Source organism: Crocodylus siamensis, chromosome 2 (assembly GCF_052110815.1).
Source record: "Crocodylus siamensis isolate JL-2025a chromosome 2, ASM5211081v1, whole genome shotgun sequence".
In the NCBI taxonomy this organism is placed as follows: domain Eukaryota; kingdom Metazoa; phylum Chordata; order Crocodylia; family Crocodylidae; genus Crocodylus; species Crocodylus siamensis.
Window position 1 is genome coordinate 168,843,430 of NC_143396.1, and position 15,511 is coordinate 168,858,940.

At 47.3% G+C, this 15,511-nt stretch overlaps 1 protein-coding gene across 1 annotated transcript; it reads left to right on the top strand.

The window, feature by feature from the left end:
* Positions 1-362: 362 nt before the first annotated feature.
* RHOD (ras homolog family member D) lies at positions 363-13,740 on the top strand. Its single transcript, XM_090032164.1, has 5 exons — positions 363-580; positions 8,010-8,097; positions 9,349-9,458; positions 9,767-9,901; positions 10,321-13,740. Exons 1-5 carry the CDS (start codon positions 437-439, stop codon positions 10,486-10,488), a joined length of 645 nt encoding a protein of 214 aa, XP_089888290.1. The 5' UTR covers positions 363-436; the 3' UTR covers positions 10,489-13,740.
* The last annotated feature ends 1,771 nt before the right edge of the window (positions 13,741-15,511 follow it).

The following is a 15,511-nucleotide window of genomic DNA, read 5'->3' on the forward strand; positions in this document are numbered from 1 at the left end:
CCAGCAGTATGTGTCACTACAGACACTCTCACTCTCTTCTTGTGCCAGCCTGTTTCATCAGTCACATTCTTGGCCACACCTGTCCTCCACCCCACCCCTCCCCTACCATGGCAGGCCAGGTGAGGGCGGGGACCTCACTGACTCTGGGCGGCTCCCTCTTCCTGCACTGGGCGTGAAGCAGAAGCCGGTGCCTCATGCTGTGTGACCCAGAGCTAAGAATCACCGGCACTTGGCAGAGAGGAGGCCTGGAGAAGGAGGTAGAGGGGATCTACTATACGGGGTGTGGTAGCCCACGTGTGAAGATCCTGTCCCCTCCACACCCTCGGCCCTGAGGATGGTTCCCAGGAGCAGGTTGTGATTCAGGACAGCTGAGTGACAGAGACGTGCAAAGCCACCCTGTCCTAGAGCTGGGCTCTGGAGTACCAGGACATCAGAGATGCACCAAGCAGCCAGGCGGCACAGTCAGACAGCAGGAACCACAGAGGCTACAGGGGCTGAGATCAAAGCTGTCATCGTGGGGGATGGTGGCTGTGGAAAGACCTCCCTGCTCATGGTCTTCGCCAAGGGGGATTTCCCCAAGGTAAGGACCCCCCTGACACGCATCAGCAAAGACAAGACCCCTTCCCCTGCCTTTAAACCGCCTTTCGGTGGGACCCTGACCCTAAAACCCCATGCACACAGCTTCTCTTTGAGACCCGCCCCTCCCAGACTGCTCCCTGTGGGCTTCCAGCATTGACCTAGAAAGACCCCACCCCTCACACTACTCCTCTGGTGGGACCCTGAGTCTGCCCCAGTGAGATCTCCCTCCCCTCATATAGCTGCCTTTTTGGGGCCCAGCATAACCACAGAGTCCCCTTCCCTCTGACTGCTGCCCTATAAGAACCTGTCCCAGATAACTGCCCCCTTCACAGTACCACCCCTGCCCCCACCAAAAAACAAAGACCCCTATCCCTCATCCTGGACTCTTCCCCACCTTCAAGGGCTCTATCCAACCATCCTACTGACCCCTTTCCAATACCACCCTTCCTGCCCTCACTGCCCCCTTTTTCTGGGTCCCCATGTATGTGCCCTCTCCCGTTGCACAACAGAGCTTGTTCTCATAATCTACCTAGCAAGCACTGTCCCCAGGGAGCCTGCTGTGGACTCATGTAGATTCCCCCCACCTCAGGATATGGCTGTACTATAAAGCTGTCTGACCAAGTGAGCTGTGGGTAGGGCTATAATAGTGAGTTGACCTCTAGTCCCATTGCAGGGACAGCTGTAGGGACATACCCAAGTTAGGATTCTCCATTTTAGTGAAGACAGCTGGCAATTTTCAGGGAACCACAAAAGTGAACCAAGGATTGGAAAATATAAAAGTCCTTCTCAGGGAAGGATTTCAAGAGTTCAATGGGTTTCAGTTGAGAAGGTGAGGAGCTGACTGAGGACAAAATGTTCACTGGGGGAAAATACTAGGAGGAAAAGCACTCCGTCCAGAGGAGAAAGGCTGAACAGGAAACCAGGACAATTCACATGAGAACCCAGGCCCTTTCTATCAACAGTAAGGAGAAGTAATTGGAACACATTGTTGAAGAAACTGGGTTTTCCATCTCTTCCAGAAAGGGCCAACCTGGTACTGAAGCCACCGAGAAAGTGAACTCCATCATTTCCCTCCATAATGTGTTGCAGTCTTCATTCTCATGCTCAAAACTAGAGTAACTGAGTAAAATTTAGGCCTTAATTTATACCACAGAACAGGTACATTGACTAGGAGTGTAGAAAGCCCACAGCACCGCACAGCTATAGGAGTACTAGCTAGCCGTCCTACCCCTGATTGCATGAACACAGCTACAGAAGGCGTCCAGTAACCTAGCTTCTGTCATTTAGGGTGGTATGGTAGCAACAACAGTGGAGAAGAACCTTCAGCCACAACACAGCACATCTCCACTAGGATGATCTGCTGCCATGGCTCTGCCAGCACCACCATGGTGCAGGTAGCCCCATTATGTAGATGAGCCCTGCTTTTGTGAGAAAAAATGGGTCAGGGTACATGACAGTCCCTTCCAGCCTTAGACTCTAGGCTGGGGTGAGCAAAATGCAGCCCACCAGACCATACTATCCGGCCCGTGGGGCCCCTAAAAAATTTAGAGAATTAATATTTATCTGCCCCTGGCTGCCTGTCATGTGGCCTTCAATGGTTTGCCAAACTCAGTAAGCAGCCCTCCACCCAAAATAATTGCCCGCCCCTGCAGGCCAGGGCTGCTATAGCAGTGTTCTATCAATACGCTGTACCAGCAAAGCACTCTGAGTGTGAGCATGGCGTATGGGACACCTTGCTCCAGCCCCAATGAGCAGATTGGGGTGTAGAACTCATTGCCACCAGATTAAGCTTTATGGTATTTCTGCCACTGTACTGTGTCTACTCAAGGAAGTTTTACCAGAATAGCTATGGTGGTTAAGAACTGAGATGTACTCTGTCAAACCATAGATCCTTCTTGCTCAGTATCCTATCATATAGTGGCAGACAGTGGTTGCTGAAAGGGAGAATGAACTGGCATTGACCCAGGGTTTTCCCACCATCCCTGTCTCACTGTCTCCAGCATTTGAGGTCTAGGAAGTCCTGATTCAGAGGCTATATCCCTAACTCCCATGCTCAATAGCTGCTGATATCCCTTTCCTCCAATAATTTGTCCAGTCCCTTTTTGAATCTGGCTTAACTGACAGCTTCCACAACCTCTGGTGGCAATGAGTTCTACACTTTAATTACACACTGGGCGTGTCTACACATGCATTTACTGCACAGTAACTTACTGTGCAGTAAGTGGCTTTTATGCCAGTGTCTATACGTGCAGGCATTACTGCACAGTAATGCTGTGTGTGGACTGACTTGGAACTAAAGTCAGTAAGGTGTCTACGCATGCCTTACTGTGCAGTAACTACTCAGGCATAAATTTGCTACCTGAATTATGCAGGTAGCAAATTTATGCCCAAGTCAGCGTAAGTTGCCATAGTTACTACACAGTATAGGCATGAGCGTGTAAACATGTACCCATACTGCACAGTAATTTTGGGGTACTGCGCAGTGACTGTGCACATGCAGACATGCCCACTGTGTGGCGGGGGACGGAGGGACTTCCTTTTGTTAGTTTTAAACTTACCATCTACTCATTTCATTTTGGGACCCCTACTTGTATTGTGAGAGAGAGAGACTGACACAGTTATTTTTGTGGCATAGATCTGCCTATGGATCTTGTCCTCCAAAGGAAAAGGAATAAGTTATCTAGATACAAGTATATGGACACACAAGCAACTTACTGGACATGTCTGCACGAAATGCTTAGTGAGCAGAAGACTAATTCTACTACGCATTAGCATGGCAGGAAAAAACTGTGCTAATGAACAGTAGATTTAGTCTAATGAGCCTTAACATCACTAAAAAACCATTAATCTGCGCTAATGCATAGTAGTGCCAAATACAGCACATCAAGTTAGTATCTGTCATTACAGGTACTAAATTTAATGAGCCATAATTACAGCACATTCATGAAAGTGTAGACATGCCCACTGGGCGTGTGTATCTACATAAGATGCTGACTGCGCAGTAGCCAAATAATACTGCACAGTAGCGCATCACAGCACTAACAATGCTAATACACTACTGCACAGTATTATTAGCCTACTGCACAGTAGCATCACTTAAAAGACATTTGCCAGTGCAACTGCACAGTAACTCCAATTACTGTGCATTTATTTGGTACTTACATAAACAAGTTCTTGTTTATACAAGTACTATATAAATGCACAGTAACAACTGCACAGTGTCTCAGGTAGACTCACCCCCTGTGAGCTAAAGAGTATTCAGTGTTTTGCTTCCCATCGTGTACTCCATGATAACTGCCCATGTGGACATGCTTAACCCATAGTAAATAGAAGCTAAACCACAGACTCCTAAGCCTTTGCAAAAAGTTACTATAGGTTTGCTTCCACTTATCATGAGGTAGTCATGCACAGGAGCGGTTACCACCAAGCAGCTGATGTGCAGTAAAGTCTCATTCTATCTTTGCCCTGCAGCAAGTTGATTTCATGAGCATCATTTATGGCAGCTTTATACCACTATAACTGCTACCCCAAATAGGGGTTGTATTGATATATCAGTATAGAAGCATACCCCTTACTGACATATTCACAGTAGTTCAAAAACCATACAGACTCAAAATTAGAGCTCTTAAAAAAGGGGAACGATAACTTGAAACATTTACGGCTTTCCATTTTGCAGGGTTCAATATGAAACCATTCCAGGGAAGAAACACCTTTTTTCATTGACTATTTTTTCAAAAACATGTCAGGAGGTTTTCCCCCACCTTTTCTGTTCCTCCACCGTTTTATCCCAAAAGGGATGCAGTGTAAGCAAATCAATAAATCTTAAAGATTGTTTGTCTGCTGTAATGTTTTCAGAACTTCAACTTTGGCCAAGTCACAGAACATTTCAGAGTTGAAAAAGGAAAAAGAACATAAGCTTTAATATCACTCGTTTCTTTATTCAATGGGTTAAAAAAGAAAAACAGCTGGAAAAGGGTAGAAAACAAGTGCAAATTGTCCATGTGTTTCTTTCTTTTCCAAAACAAAAATGAGATAGATGATTTTCATTTTCATGGTTGAAATTCCCCATTGAAAAAATCATTATTGACTCCACCCCTTTTTTCAGTGGGAAAATATTTTGGCCAAAAAGTTTGAATCAGCTTTGAACTTGTTCAGTTAATTCTGACAGCAATGCCAGTTTACACCTGCTGAGAACTTCGCCCCAGTTGACTTCAATAAAGTAATTCTGATTTATGCTACCTCAGGATCTGGCCCTTCTCTTTTTGTATGAGTATAGAGATCTTTGCACCCCACACACCCAAAATAGCCACCTTAGGCCAGGCAGGAGCATCTCTTCAAAGTGCTCAACACTTGAGAGCACACCAAGTGAGTCCCACAGCATATTAAACCAGACACAGTGAGCATGTCTACATGTATATTTACATGCACCTAAACTTAACGCATCTTTACTTAAGATGATTTAGGTGCATGTCTACACGTGGATATGCTAATGCGCATTAAGGCACATTAAATTTAGGCGCAAATAGCTAAATTGCATTAGCGCATGTGCAGATGCACTACTGTGCACTAATGCAGAGTCTATCTATTGACACAGACCACATTACTGTGCATTAATATGCCTACATATTCACTCATGTAACTTAGCTATTCGCGCATAAATTTGATACCTGCTTTACGCAGGTATCAAATTTAGGCTCAATTAGCTTAAAATCTCCATTTTTAAGGAGTATTAAGGGTGCACACATGTAGACACTCACCCTTAATGTGTCTTAAACTGGGCTAATGCACATTAAATGTAGGCGTGTAGATATGCCCAGTGGGAGGTTGTTAACCCTGGGGGAATACAATAAGTCAGTCAAAGCTGAGTGCTATGAGCTCATTAATGCACCCAGATAGATTGTGACCTTACTCTGCTTCCCCTAGCCATTGCCTATATTACAGTGAAGTCTCTCTTCTAGTCACAGTGCAAGATCATAAAAACATAAGAATTGCCATTTAGTGGATCAGACCATAGGTCCATTTAGCTCAGCATACTTAGCCTTCTTAGCTAAGCTCAAGTGTAGTAATATCCTCTCTTCTTTATATGCATTGTGCGTTTAGCTCCCCATCCCCCACAACCCAGCTGCATTCTTACTATATAACTTAATTACATCCTCCCTCCACCCACCCTGTACTATGTAGTCACCTTCCTCTAGATCTTTGTATTTCCTACTACCCCTTCAATTTTGTAACACCCTTTTTAACATTCACTAATAAAGTTAAACCTGTGTCACACAGTGGCAGAGAGTGGATACTGAAAAGGAGACTGAACTGGGTATGTCCCCATTTTTTTTCACTGTTCTTTCACTTGCAGCCTCCAGTATTTAAGGTCTAGGAATTCTAATTCAGAGGCTGTATCCCAAACACCCATGCTCAGTACCTTCTGGTGCCCCTTTCCTTCAAGAATTTGTCCAATCCCTTTTTGACTCTGGCTAAACTGGCAGCTTCCACTACATCTGGTGGTAATAAGTTCCACACTTCAGTTATATGCTGTGTGGGAAAAAAAATTCCTTTTGTTAGTTTTAAATTACTATCTACTAGTTTCATTTTGTGACACCTAGGCTGCATCTACACAAAACAGTTACTGCACAGTCGTTACTCCACAGTCATTTAGTACTTGCATATACAAGTACTAAATGACTGCACAGGAACTGGTGTTACTGTGCAGTAGCATCCCTGAATGACTTTTTGGTGATGCTGATTGTGCAGTAGCTCATTACTACTGCACAGTAGTGTCATGTCACATGAGGCTACTGCGCAGTCAGTGTCTCACGTAGACGTGGCTCTAGTTCTTGAGAGAGTAAATAATAAATCCCTATTTACTTTCTCTTCGCTGTTGAGTATTTTGTAAACCCTTATCACACAAGCATCTCTTTTCTAAACTGAATGCTTCTTTAGTCTCTCCTCATATGGAAGCCACTCCATACCACTAATCATCCTTGTTGCCCTTCTCTGTACCTTTTCTAGTTCTTCTATGTCCTTTTTCAGGTGTTGGGACCAGAACTGGGCACAGTATTCAAGGTGTGGATGCACCATGAATTTATAAGCGGCCATAATGGTACTTTCAGTTTTGTTTACGAGGGAATTGCAGGCCTCCTTGGAAAGGTCACAGCCCAAGATGTGAGCTATGGAGTCCGACTGTCCCCATCAAACTCACCTCTGTTGTAATAATTGCAAAGCCCTCTCTCAGCAAAGTATGTGGTGAACAATCACCGTTCAGTCCGTGGATCACAACCGTTCTCCAGCTGCTTTGGGCCACGCCTGTTAGAGCTGGGCTTACTCAGACTCCTTGGGGCAGAGGTGGCGTCTTTGCTCGGTGTGTCCCAGGCTCAGCACAACAGGGCTGAAGACTAGGTTGGGGTGGCCAGCTTGCAGCATGCATGCCACAAGTGGTATGGGAAGCCTCTATGTGTGGCACGCAGCAGACTGGGAAGAGGGCAGGCAACACAGTGGCAGATAGGGCAAGGAGCAGAAAGCAGAACAGCAGACCAGGCAGGCAGCACAGGGCAGAGAGCCAAAAGCAGAATAGTAGATCAGGCCAGGAAAGGGAATCAGAGTGGCACATGGGGAGGATGCAGGGCTTAATTTGTAGCACGCCTGCCAGAAAGAGCCCACTGATCGAGGTGCTGTGCAAATAAATAACAACTTTAATAATGAATAACCAACCTCAGTGCAGCACACACAGCAAGCGCCTTGGCAACCTTCCCTCCCCAACCTATACCAGGGCAAGGGGGACTTATGCTGCTGTAATGACTAGATGGTCCAGTCAGTGGTTAAAGCATTAGCTTAGGACTACAGTAGAGGTGGGCTCATGTGCCAACTCTGCCACAGACTTCTTGTAGGACCTTGGCTATGTCACTTAGGACAAAGAACGCCCACCTGAGTGCTGCCTGGCTGCTCTTTCAGTTGTACAAGCTAAAAATCTAGCTCTTCTCCCACCCTCAACACCTCCCCCATCCTTTTAAGTGTGGATGCACTGGAATCCTTCAGTCTTGACACTATGAGCAGTTCAGCCCCTGGCTGAGGCCTGTGCCCTGTCCCGCTTCACACATGAGGGGTCACCCCACCACTCTTACTTCAGGATCCAACCTGCCTAGGCCCCACCCAAATCACAGACAGAAAAGGACATATCCCATCCTTTTTCCTGCCCCTGGCACCTTTCACCACTCTGTGCCTCACATTCCCTACTTGGGCAGAGCAGTGCCCTGCCTTATGAGGGGTGATGTGTGGAACAGTACATAGAGGGTAACCAGTCCTCAGATACATGACTGCCTCGGACAGAGAAATGAGCTTCACTGGGTTAATGGATTCTGTCTCCCGTGGGACAGTTTGTCTGTCTGTCTATTTGATATGCTGACTCCTCAACCCCCTTTCCTTCCTCCTCCTCCTAGGCCTACGTGCCTACAGTATTTGAGAAGTATACTGCTTCCTTCCAGATTGGCAGCAAGCCAGTGCAAATCCACCTTTGGGACACAGCAGGTAAGTATTAGGAGAGGATAGAGGATGCTGTCTATGCGTATAGTATGGACAGAAGAGGGAGCTAGCGTTATACGTTGAGGATTGACCATTCTCTGGTTTATTAGGGCTTGATGTTCTTGTGTGGGGAAGTGTGTGCATGTGGGCATGAGTGTTCACGCCTGTGGACATATACATTTGCATGTATATGTATGTGTGCACGCATCACAAGAGTTGCTCCCTGGTTTGTCATGTAATTAGAATGAGCTGGATGAATGTGTACAGTACAGAAGATTTGCAGAGGGTTTGGCACATAGCTTGATGCGTGAATCATTCTTGAGTACAAGGCTGTATACAGTTTCTGTGTGTGTAAGGGTTACAGCACGGCTGGTTCCCTAAATCATCATGTAAAATGTATTAGCTTGCAGATCTGGGGTTGGGAAACAGATGGTTACACACGGGTCAATTCTGCCACAAGGGTCTCTGAGAGGAAGCAACACTTTTTTTAAAGAACAGCGCATTACAAAAATACACTTTAAAAAATACTGTATTTTTAGACTTCATTTTCTTAAATCACTTTCCGGAAAACGGAAGCTCCTTGTTTCTACAGGCCCTAAGGTCAGAGTCCTCTTGGGGCTGAGCTGCTGGCATCATAAGTTGTGTGCACTTTAAGGTGACACATCTCTGGCATTTCAGCCTCATGCATTCCAGCAGCCTGAGCCAAGCCTCAGAAGATCATGAGATCAGCATAACAAATCTTGAGACTTTTCAGAATAATTAGATGGGGGATCTTTTTTCTTCCTTTTTCCTAAGTGTTCTGAGCCTTTCTGTTACAAGTAGGTAAGATTTTTAGATATTCTTTCTATAGCAGTGACAGTGAAGAGCCCCCCCACCCACCCACCCACACACACACACTCCTGTTTTTTATTTTTATTTTTAATGAAAAATGAGATTCATCCACAGTTACATGGGATTTAGAAAAACTGGAGCGCTCCTGAGACTCAGAGTAAAATTATGAGAATAATCAGAACTGCATCCTGGGAACAGGGGACTGGTTCTTGTAATGCAAATGAGTCAGAGAACCATTCAAGGCATGGGGATGCAAGTCGGTTGTAGTTTCTAAAGGTTATGCATAGCTAGTTCTTTATCTGGCTATATGGCCCTGTCCCTCAGTGCCTTTAGGAGCCAGTCCCCTCTCATAGCCAAGGCAAGGCCAGGGGTGGAACCATGCCTATTAAGAGGAGGGGTGTAATGGCTTCCTCTTCTTTCTGGCAGGGCAGGAAGATTACGACCGGCTGCGCCCACTCTCCTACACAGAAGCCAACGTTGTTCTCATGTGCTATGATGTCACCAGTCCCAGCAGCTATGACAATATTCTCACAAAGGTAAGAAAACTAATTAGGGACAGAGGCCAGATGGGAGGACCAGGACTGGAGCACAGCTTTACAGCCAGCATTTCTGTCCTGCTCCGGGTAGTATCTCTTGCCCTATCCTGCTGGTCTCTATTGTGCTTCTTAGAGCTAAGGCCTCTTACCGCTGCTCAGCAGGCATGAGCACTGGGCTCACTGCCTCCCCCAGATATCTCTGAACTCTTTTGCTTCCAGTCCCTTAGGAAAATGTAAGGATCTTCTGCCCCGTGGCTCAGGTCCCACCTCTATCTCTCTCTCTCTCTCTCTCTCTCTGCCCTATACAGTGGTACCCAGAAGTGAATCACTTTTGCAAGGGAGTCCCCATTGTGCTGGTGGGCTGCAAAACCGACCTGAGGAAGGACAAAGCTGTGCTGAGGAAACTACACAAGGACCAGTTGGCACCCATCACCTACCAAAAGGTGAGGCACCCTCTGAGTCCTGCCTGCCCAAGGCATGCCCTCCCAATACCAGGATGCTGTGCAAAGCCGGTATCCTTTCACCCTCAGGGGGAGGGAGGAAAAATAGTTCCTTCCAGTAATAACAGACCAGGGTTCAACCAAGCTCCAAGGCTTCCCATCATGGTTTCTCCCAAGCCAGGACTCCAGGGAAGGCAATAGTACCTTGCAGGCCTGGTCACTTCTGGGGGCTGAACTCATGCCAGGCTCTTCCTGAGGCAGCAGAAACTGCCAGGAAGCTCATGGTCCAGTAGATGGGGAGGGGAGGACAAATCTGGTGGTCATGGCTTCCCCATCTCAGCAGAGGTCCTGCTCCTATCCCCAAACCTTGTACCCTCTGTGGGCCTCATGCTACTTTCCTCTGCTCCATCTCTCACTGGTAGGGAGAGTCCATGGCCAAAACAGTTCATGCCATTGCCTACTTCGAGTGCTCGGCCAAGTTCCAGGAGAATATCACCAACATCTTCATGGAGGCCTCCAGCGCTGCCCTGAGTGCCATGAGGAAAAGCGAGCGGAAGCGGAAACCCAAGAGGGGCTGCCTAATCTCCTAGCTGTCCATGTGCACCTCATAGGACTTCCCCATGTGCTGGCCACCCACCACAGGGACTGTACCATGCCCTGCAGACTGCACCCATCCCAGATCTGCCCTGCCTGTAATCATCTCTGTGGGCTTCAGCTCCCACAGGACAGGGCACAAGGTGGCAGATCATCTGCTCCCCTGGTGTCTCAGGGGGCACATAATGCCACGGGGCAGGGCAGTTTCCCTCCATACCATCTGACACAGGAAGGAACTCTTCTGCCCCAGGGTTTTGCTGCTTCAGCGTGGAAAAACCATTCAGCAACTGTCTGGCAACAAAAAGACCTACGAACCTCTTAGCACAGTGGCTGGTCCCACCACTGCCCCCACTGTCTCAGAGCTGCTTCCACCAAAACAGCAGGACTCTGTGCCCATTGACAAGGCACAGTCAGCTCAGCTTGGTTCTGCTTCTACCCATTTTGGCCCAGCTCAGTGTGGCTTCAAAAACTCTCCTTCTCTAGCCCTACTTCTGCCCACTTGACCTGATTCAGTACAGCTCCAATCACTGTGGTCTCCCAGAGTGTTCTTCAGCTCTGATCACTCCTGTCTTGTGTCATCCCATGGTTGTCTGTCACGCTCTGGCCTCCAGAGCTTCACCTCCCAAAGACCTAGCTGGTTATGGTATCCCTTTCCCATCACTACTTGCCCCATTGCTACTTAGTTACATGGGGGTAGAGCTACACTGCAGCAAAAAAGAGGGTGGTCATAATTTGAGTTAAAATAGCAGTGCAGACAGGGTATCCTGGGTTAACCTAAGTTAAAATGTAAATCACTTTATCTGCACTGCTTTCTTAACCTGGGTTAGCCAACCTGAGTGAAGCATACTGCTTTTTTCTTAGCGCAAATGTACCCTTTGGTCAAGTACTTCTACCCCTTCCTCCTGAATCAGGGGACTCCGCAGTCCTGGGACCCTTCTCTGAGCCATTCCAGGTCTGCTGAGCTCTCACCAGTGAGACAGTGCCCAGAACTCAGAATATTGGATGAGATCTCCTAAATAGTGTAAACCAGCACAGATCCACTGGCAGGTCTGCACCAGTTGACACCAGCTTGGGATCTGGCCCCATTCACTCTAATGAAGGCACGTCTAGTTTGCATCAGCCAAGGTCTGTCCCATTGACTCAGGTGGAGAGAAGCTATATACATAGGCCAGGGGCTTGGCCAGTGATTCCAATGTAGCAATGCCCATATACCCCAGCTGGGCATCTGGTCTTGTGTGCTAATGTAGTGAGTCCAAAGAAGGGGAGAAGTGGCCTGTCACCAACGTGCTCTCCTGTGCCTATGGGATCCAAGCATTCTCAGCCATTTCATGCTGCAAAGTCATGTCTAGCTTCTCCCTGCCTCATCCCTATCTGCCAGACATGAGGGATATACCTCATGTCCCTTTTGACCTAAGCACACCTGTCTGGGGCTTAGTTTCTCTATTTTCCCAGCATCCTCCAGGCACTGGTGTTTTTTCATCTTCCTAGAGCATCTTCCTTGAACCATCACTAGCAAGACAGCACACAGGATGGTACAACAAATGCTGTACTGGGCTCCTGGGTGAAGATGGACTATGTGGGACCTCCATGGGCTTTGCCAACTTGCTGGGCTGGGATCAAATGAGCTATGGTCATGACTTGGCTGCTGCCAGCAGAGAGGATGTCACATGCCCAGACATGTCCATCCATTCACTACAGATCCAGCCACCAAGGGAGCAACCTGCAAGACTACAACAAGAAGTACATTTGGCCTTGAATAAGCCAGTGCCCTATGCTGTAGGACATGCCTGACTCTTGGAAACTACTGCAGATGTGGGTAATTCCACCCACCAGAGATTCATTGCCAGAGAACCCTCAGAGTCCAAGTTGTGCCAGTTTACCTGCGGGTTTGTGTCTAAATGGTTTCAGGAAGAAGACAGGGTAGAGTTGCACTTTATAGACTAACTAAATCAGAGATGCATAACACAAGCTTTCATAAGCATCAGGCTTACTTCATGGGATGCTATGAAGGGACTACAGGAAGCAGAGCTCTGAAACAGAAAACAGTGATTACAGTACATAGGATAGGAAAGGTGGGAGGACAAAGGGGACACTGCTGAGAAAGTCATGGTGAGAGAACCATTCATGGGTACATCATGGGAGCCTAAAGATGTGGCAGGCCCCATCTCTCAGGTCTACCAGTATTATACTTGCTTTTGTGCCCACAACCCAGGAAAAATCGATTATGAAGTTGAGCCCTGCAAGCCACTATGACAAGAGTAAAATAAATATTCATTCTATTTAATTCCACTCCCAGCCGAGGGGCAAAGCTTATGTGTGTGTTTGTGCATGTGCATGCATGCATGCTTCTCCACAGCATGTAGTCCAGTGCCTGGTACAGGGCTGTTAGGTGCCACTCTCAGGGATCAACCTGAGTAATATGGGGGTTTTACACAAGCCTCCAACCCTAGCCCAGAATCTCTACCCCAAGGACATGTTCTTGAAGGGCAAGTCTGCCCAGTGCCAAAAGATCTACTTTGCTGGGAAGCTCGTATTGCTGGTATGTCTCCTCATTTTCCCCACTCAGGTTAAGGGCAAATAGGAGTTATGCTACTTTACATTGCAGAGACCTGCCCCATCAGGGGCAGTTAATATATGGGTTAGTCACAGCATCTTGTCAACTCCACCTTTGGCACCTCACATGGGGAGTCTTGCTAAACAAGCCTCATATACCTGCAGGGGGTCACAGTGTCATAGAGAAGTAGGGCTGAAAAGGGCCTCCAGAGGTTATGTAGTCCAACTCCGTGCCTGAGGCAGGATCATCTCTATGCAAACCATTCCATACAACCATAATCTAAACTTCACATAAGACAGCCATCAACCCAGACACAACACAAACCTAACAACCTAACCTGCCACAGGTAAATCAGGGGAACAATGGCAGCCAATGTCCTGCTTCAATAAAATATTGTCAATATACACTCAGGGGGTCCTGGGTAGAGGGCCACCCCTCCCCACCCTGCTACAAAGGGAAGCAAAAAACTCACAGTCTATGACCTTAGAGAGCATAGCAACCATAAGGCCTAGTGTTGCCATCCAGCCAGGTTTCACCCATTTTATATTTCTATTTTTGATTATTCCTCCTGAGGTGTAGCACTTCACATTTTTCCACAGTGAATTAGAACCTGTTACCTCTAGCCAAATTTTCTAATCTGTCATGATCTTTCTGAATTTTGCTCACATCCTCCAACATGTTTGCCATCCTTCCATTTTGCGTCAGTTGCAAACTTGCTCAAGAAGACTTCTATGCCACCATCCACATCATCAACAAACACACGGAATCCCACCATCACTACCCTTGGCACCCCATAGACTGCATCCCATGGGAAAAATTACTGGAGAGCTTAGCCCCATATCTACCCATCCTTTAAGGCTAGAGAGCCATTTTGTGCTCCTAGTGGCGCATCCAGGCCAATTCACCAGCCCAAAAAAGGAGGCTCTTACACCCTGTGCACCAAAAAGTGGTTCGGTATTCTGAGCAATGAGACTTCCCACTACATCATGCTTCTCCTCCTTCTCCCAAATCAGCAGCACCAAAGCTTGGGGGCCAGGAAAATTTGCTGCTATATTGTACTTAGTTTGTCCATCCCCTTAACTGGTGAATGCACCGGGTTTCTAGAGCCCAGGCACTGCAAAGGCACAGAACATGCCCTTTGGTTGGGCTTGTACAGGGTTCCCCTGAAGCTGGGAGCCAGCAGGTCCTTCCCAATGTCTCCCACATCTGGTACTAGCTAGAACATGCCCTGGCACAGAACCCAGCCTGCATTTGGTATCTAAGCCATCATACTGGCAAAGGTCAGAATCATAGCATCATAGAAAATTAGGATTGGAAGGGACTTCAGGAGGTTATCTAGTCCAACCCCCTGCTCAAAACAGGACCATCCCCAACTATAGTATCCCAGCCAAGGCTTTGTCTACCCAGGTCTTAAAAATCTCCAAGACTGGAAATTCCACAATTTCCCTGGGTAACCAGTTCCTGTGCTTTACAACCCTCCTCGTGAGAAAGTGCTTCTTAATATCTAACTTAAACTTCCCTTACAGCAACTTGAGACCATTGCTCCTTATTCTGTCATCTGCCACCACTGAAAAGAGTCCAGCTCCATCCTCTTTGGAATCCCCTTCAGAAAGCTGAAGGCTGTTATTAAATTCCTACCACCAGCCCCTTAGGCTTGTCTTCTCCAGACTAAATAAACCCAGTTCTCTCAGCCTCTCCTCAGAAGTCATGTGCCTCAGACCTCAAACCATTTTGTTGCCCTCCACTGGATTTTCTCCAATTTGTCCACATCCATTCTGTAGTGGGGGCCCAAAACAGGGCACAGTACTCCAAATGTGACCTCACCAATGCCAAACAGAAGGAAAGAATCACTTCCTTTGATTTGCTGGCAATGTTCCTACTAATGCAGCCCAGTGTGCTGTTAGCCTTCTTCTCAACAAGGGCATGCTATTAGCTCATATCCATCTTATTGTTCACTGTAATCCCCAGGTCCTTTTCTGCAGAGTCCTTTAGGGTCCTTCAGGCTCCATGATGCCTTGGAGTATGACGTGATGCTGTAAGACAAAAAGCATGTGTTGCCCCTCACTGCTCTTGCTCACACGCCAGCAAAACACTTGCAGGAGCAGTTACTGCCCCACTGTGACAGTGGGACAGTAACATCAGCTCCATAGGATGTTAGAGGAGCTAGGGCAGCTGTAAAGAAGAGAACTGAAAACTGACCCTCCATTGTTGTTCTCAAAAGCAGAAACACTACAGGTGCAACCAGTCCCAAAGTACACTTCTACTCAAAACCAGCAAAGAGCCTTCCACCACTATCTGTTGTAAGCCAGCTTCTGTTACCTAGGATGGAGACAGCTGGTAAATAGGGCTCCCAGGAATACCCCAGGATGCAGGGCCTCCACAGATGACAACCAGCCAGCAAGAGGGCTTTCTACTGACTCCTGTCTTGGCCTCCCACATAGGCAATGCCAAAGGCTCCATAAGGA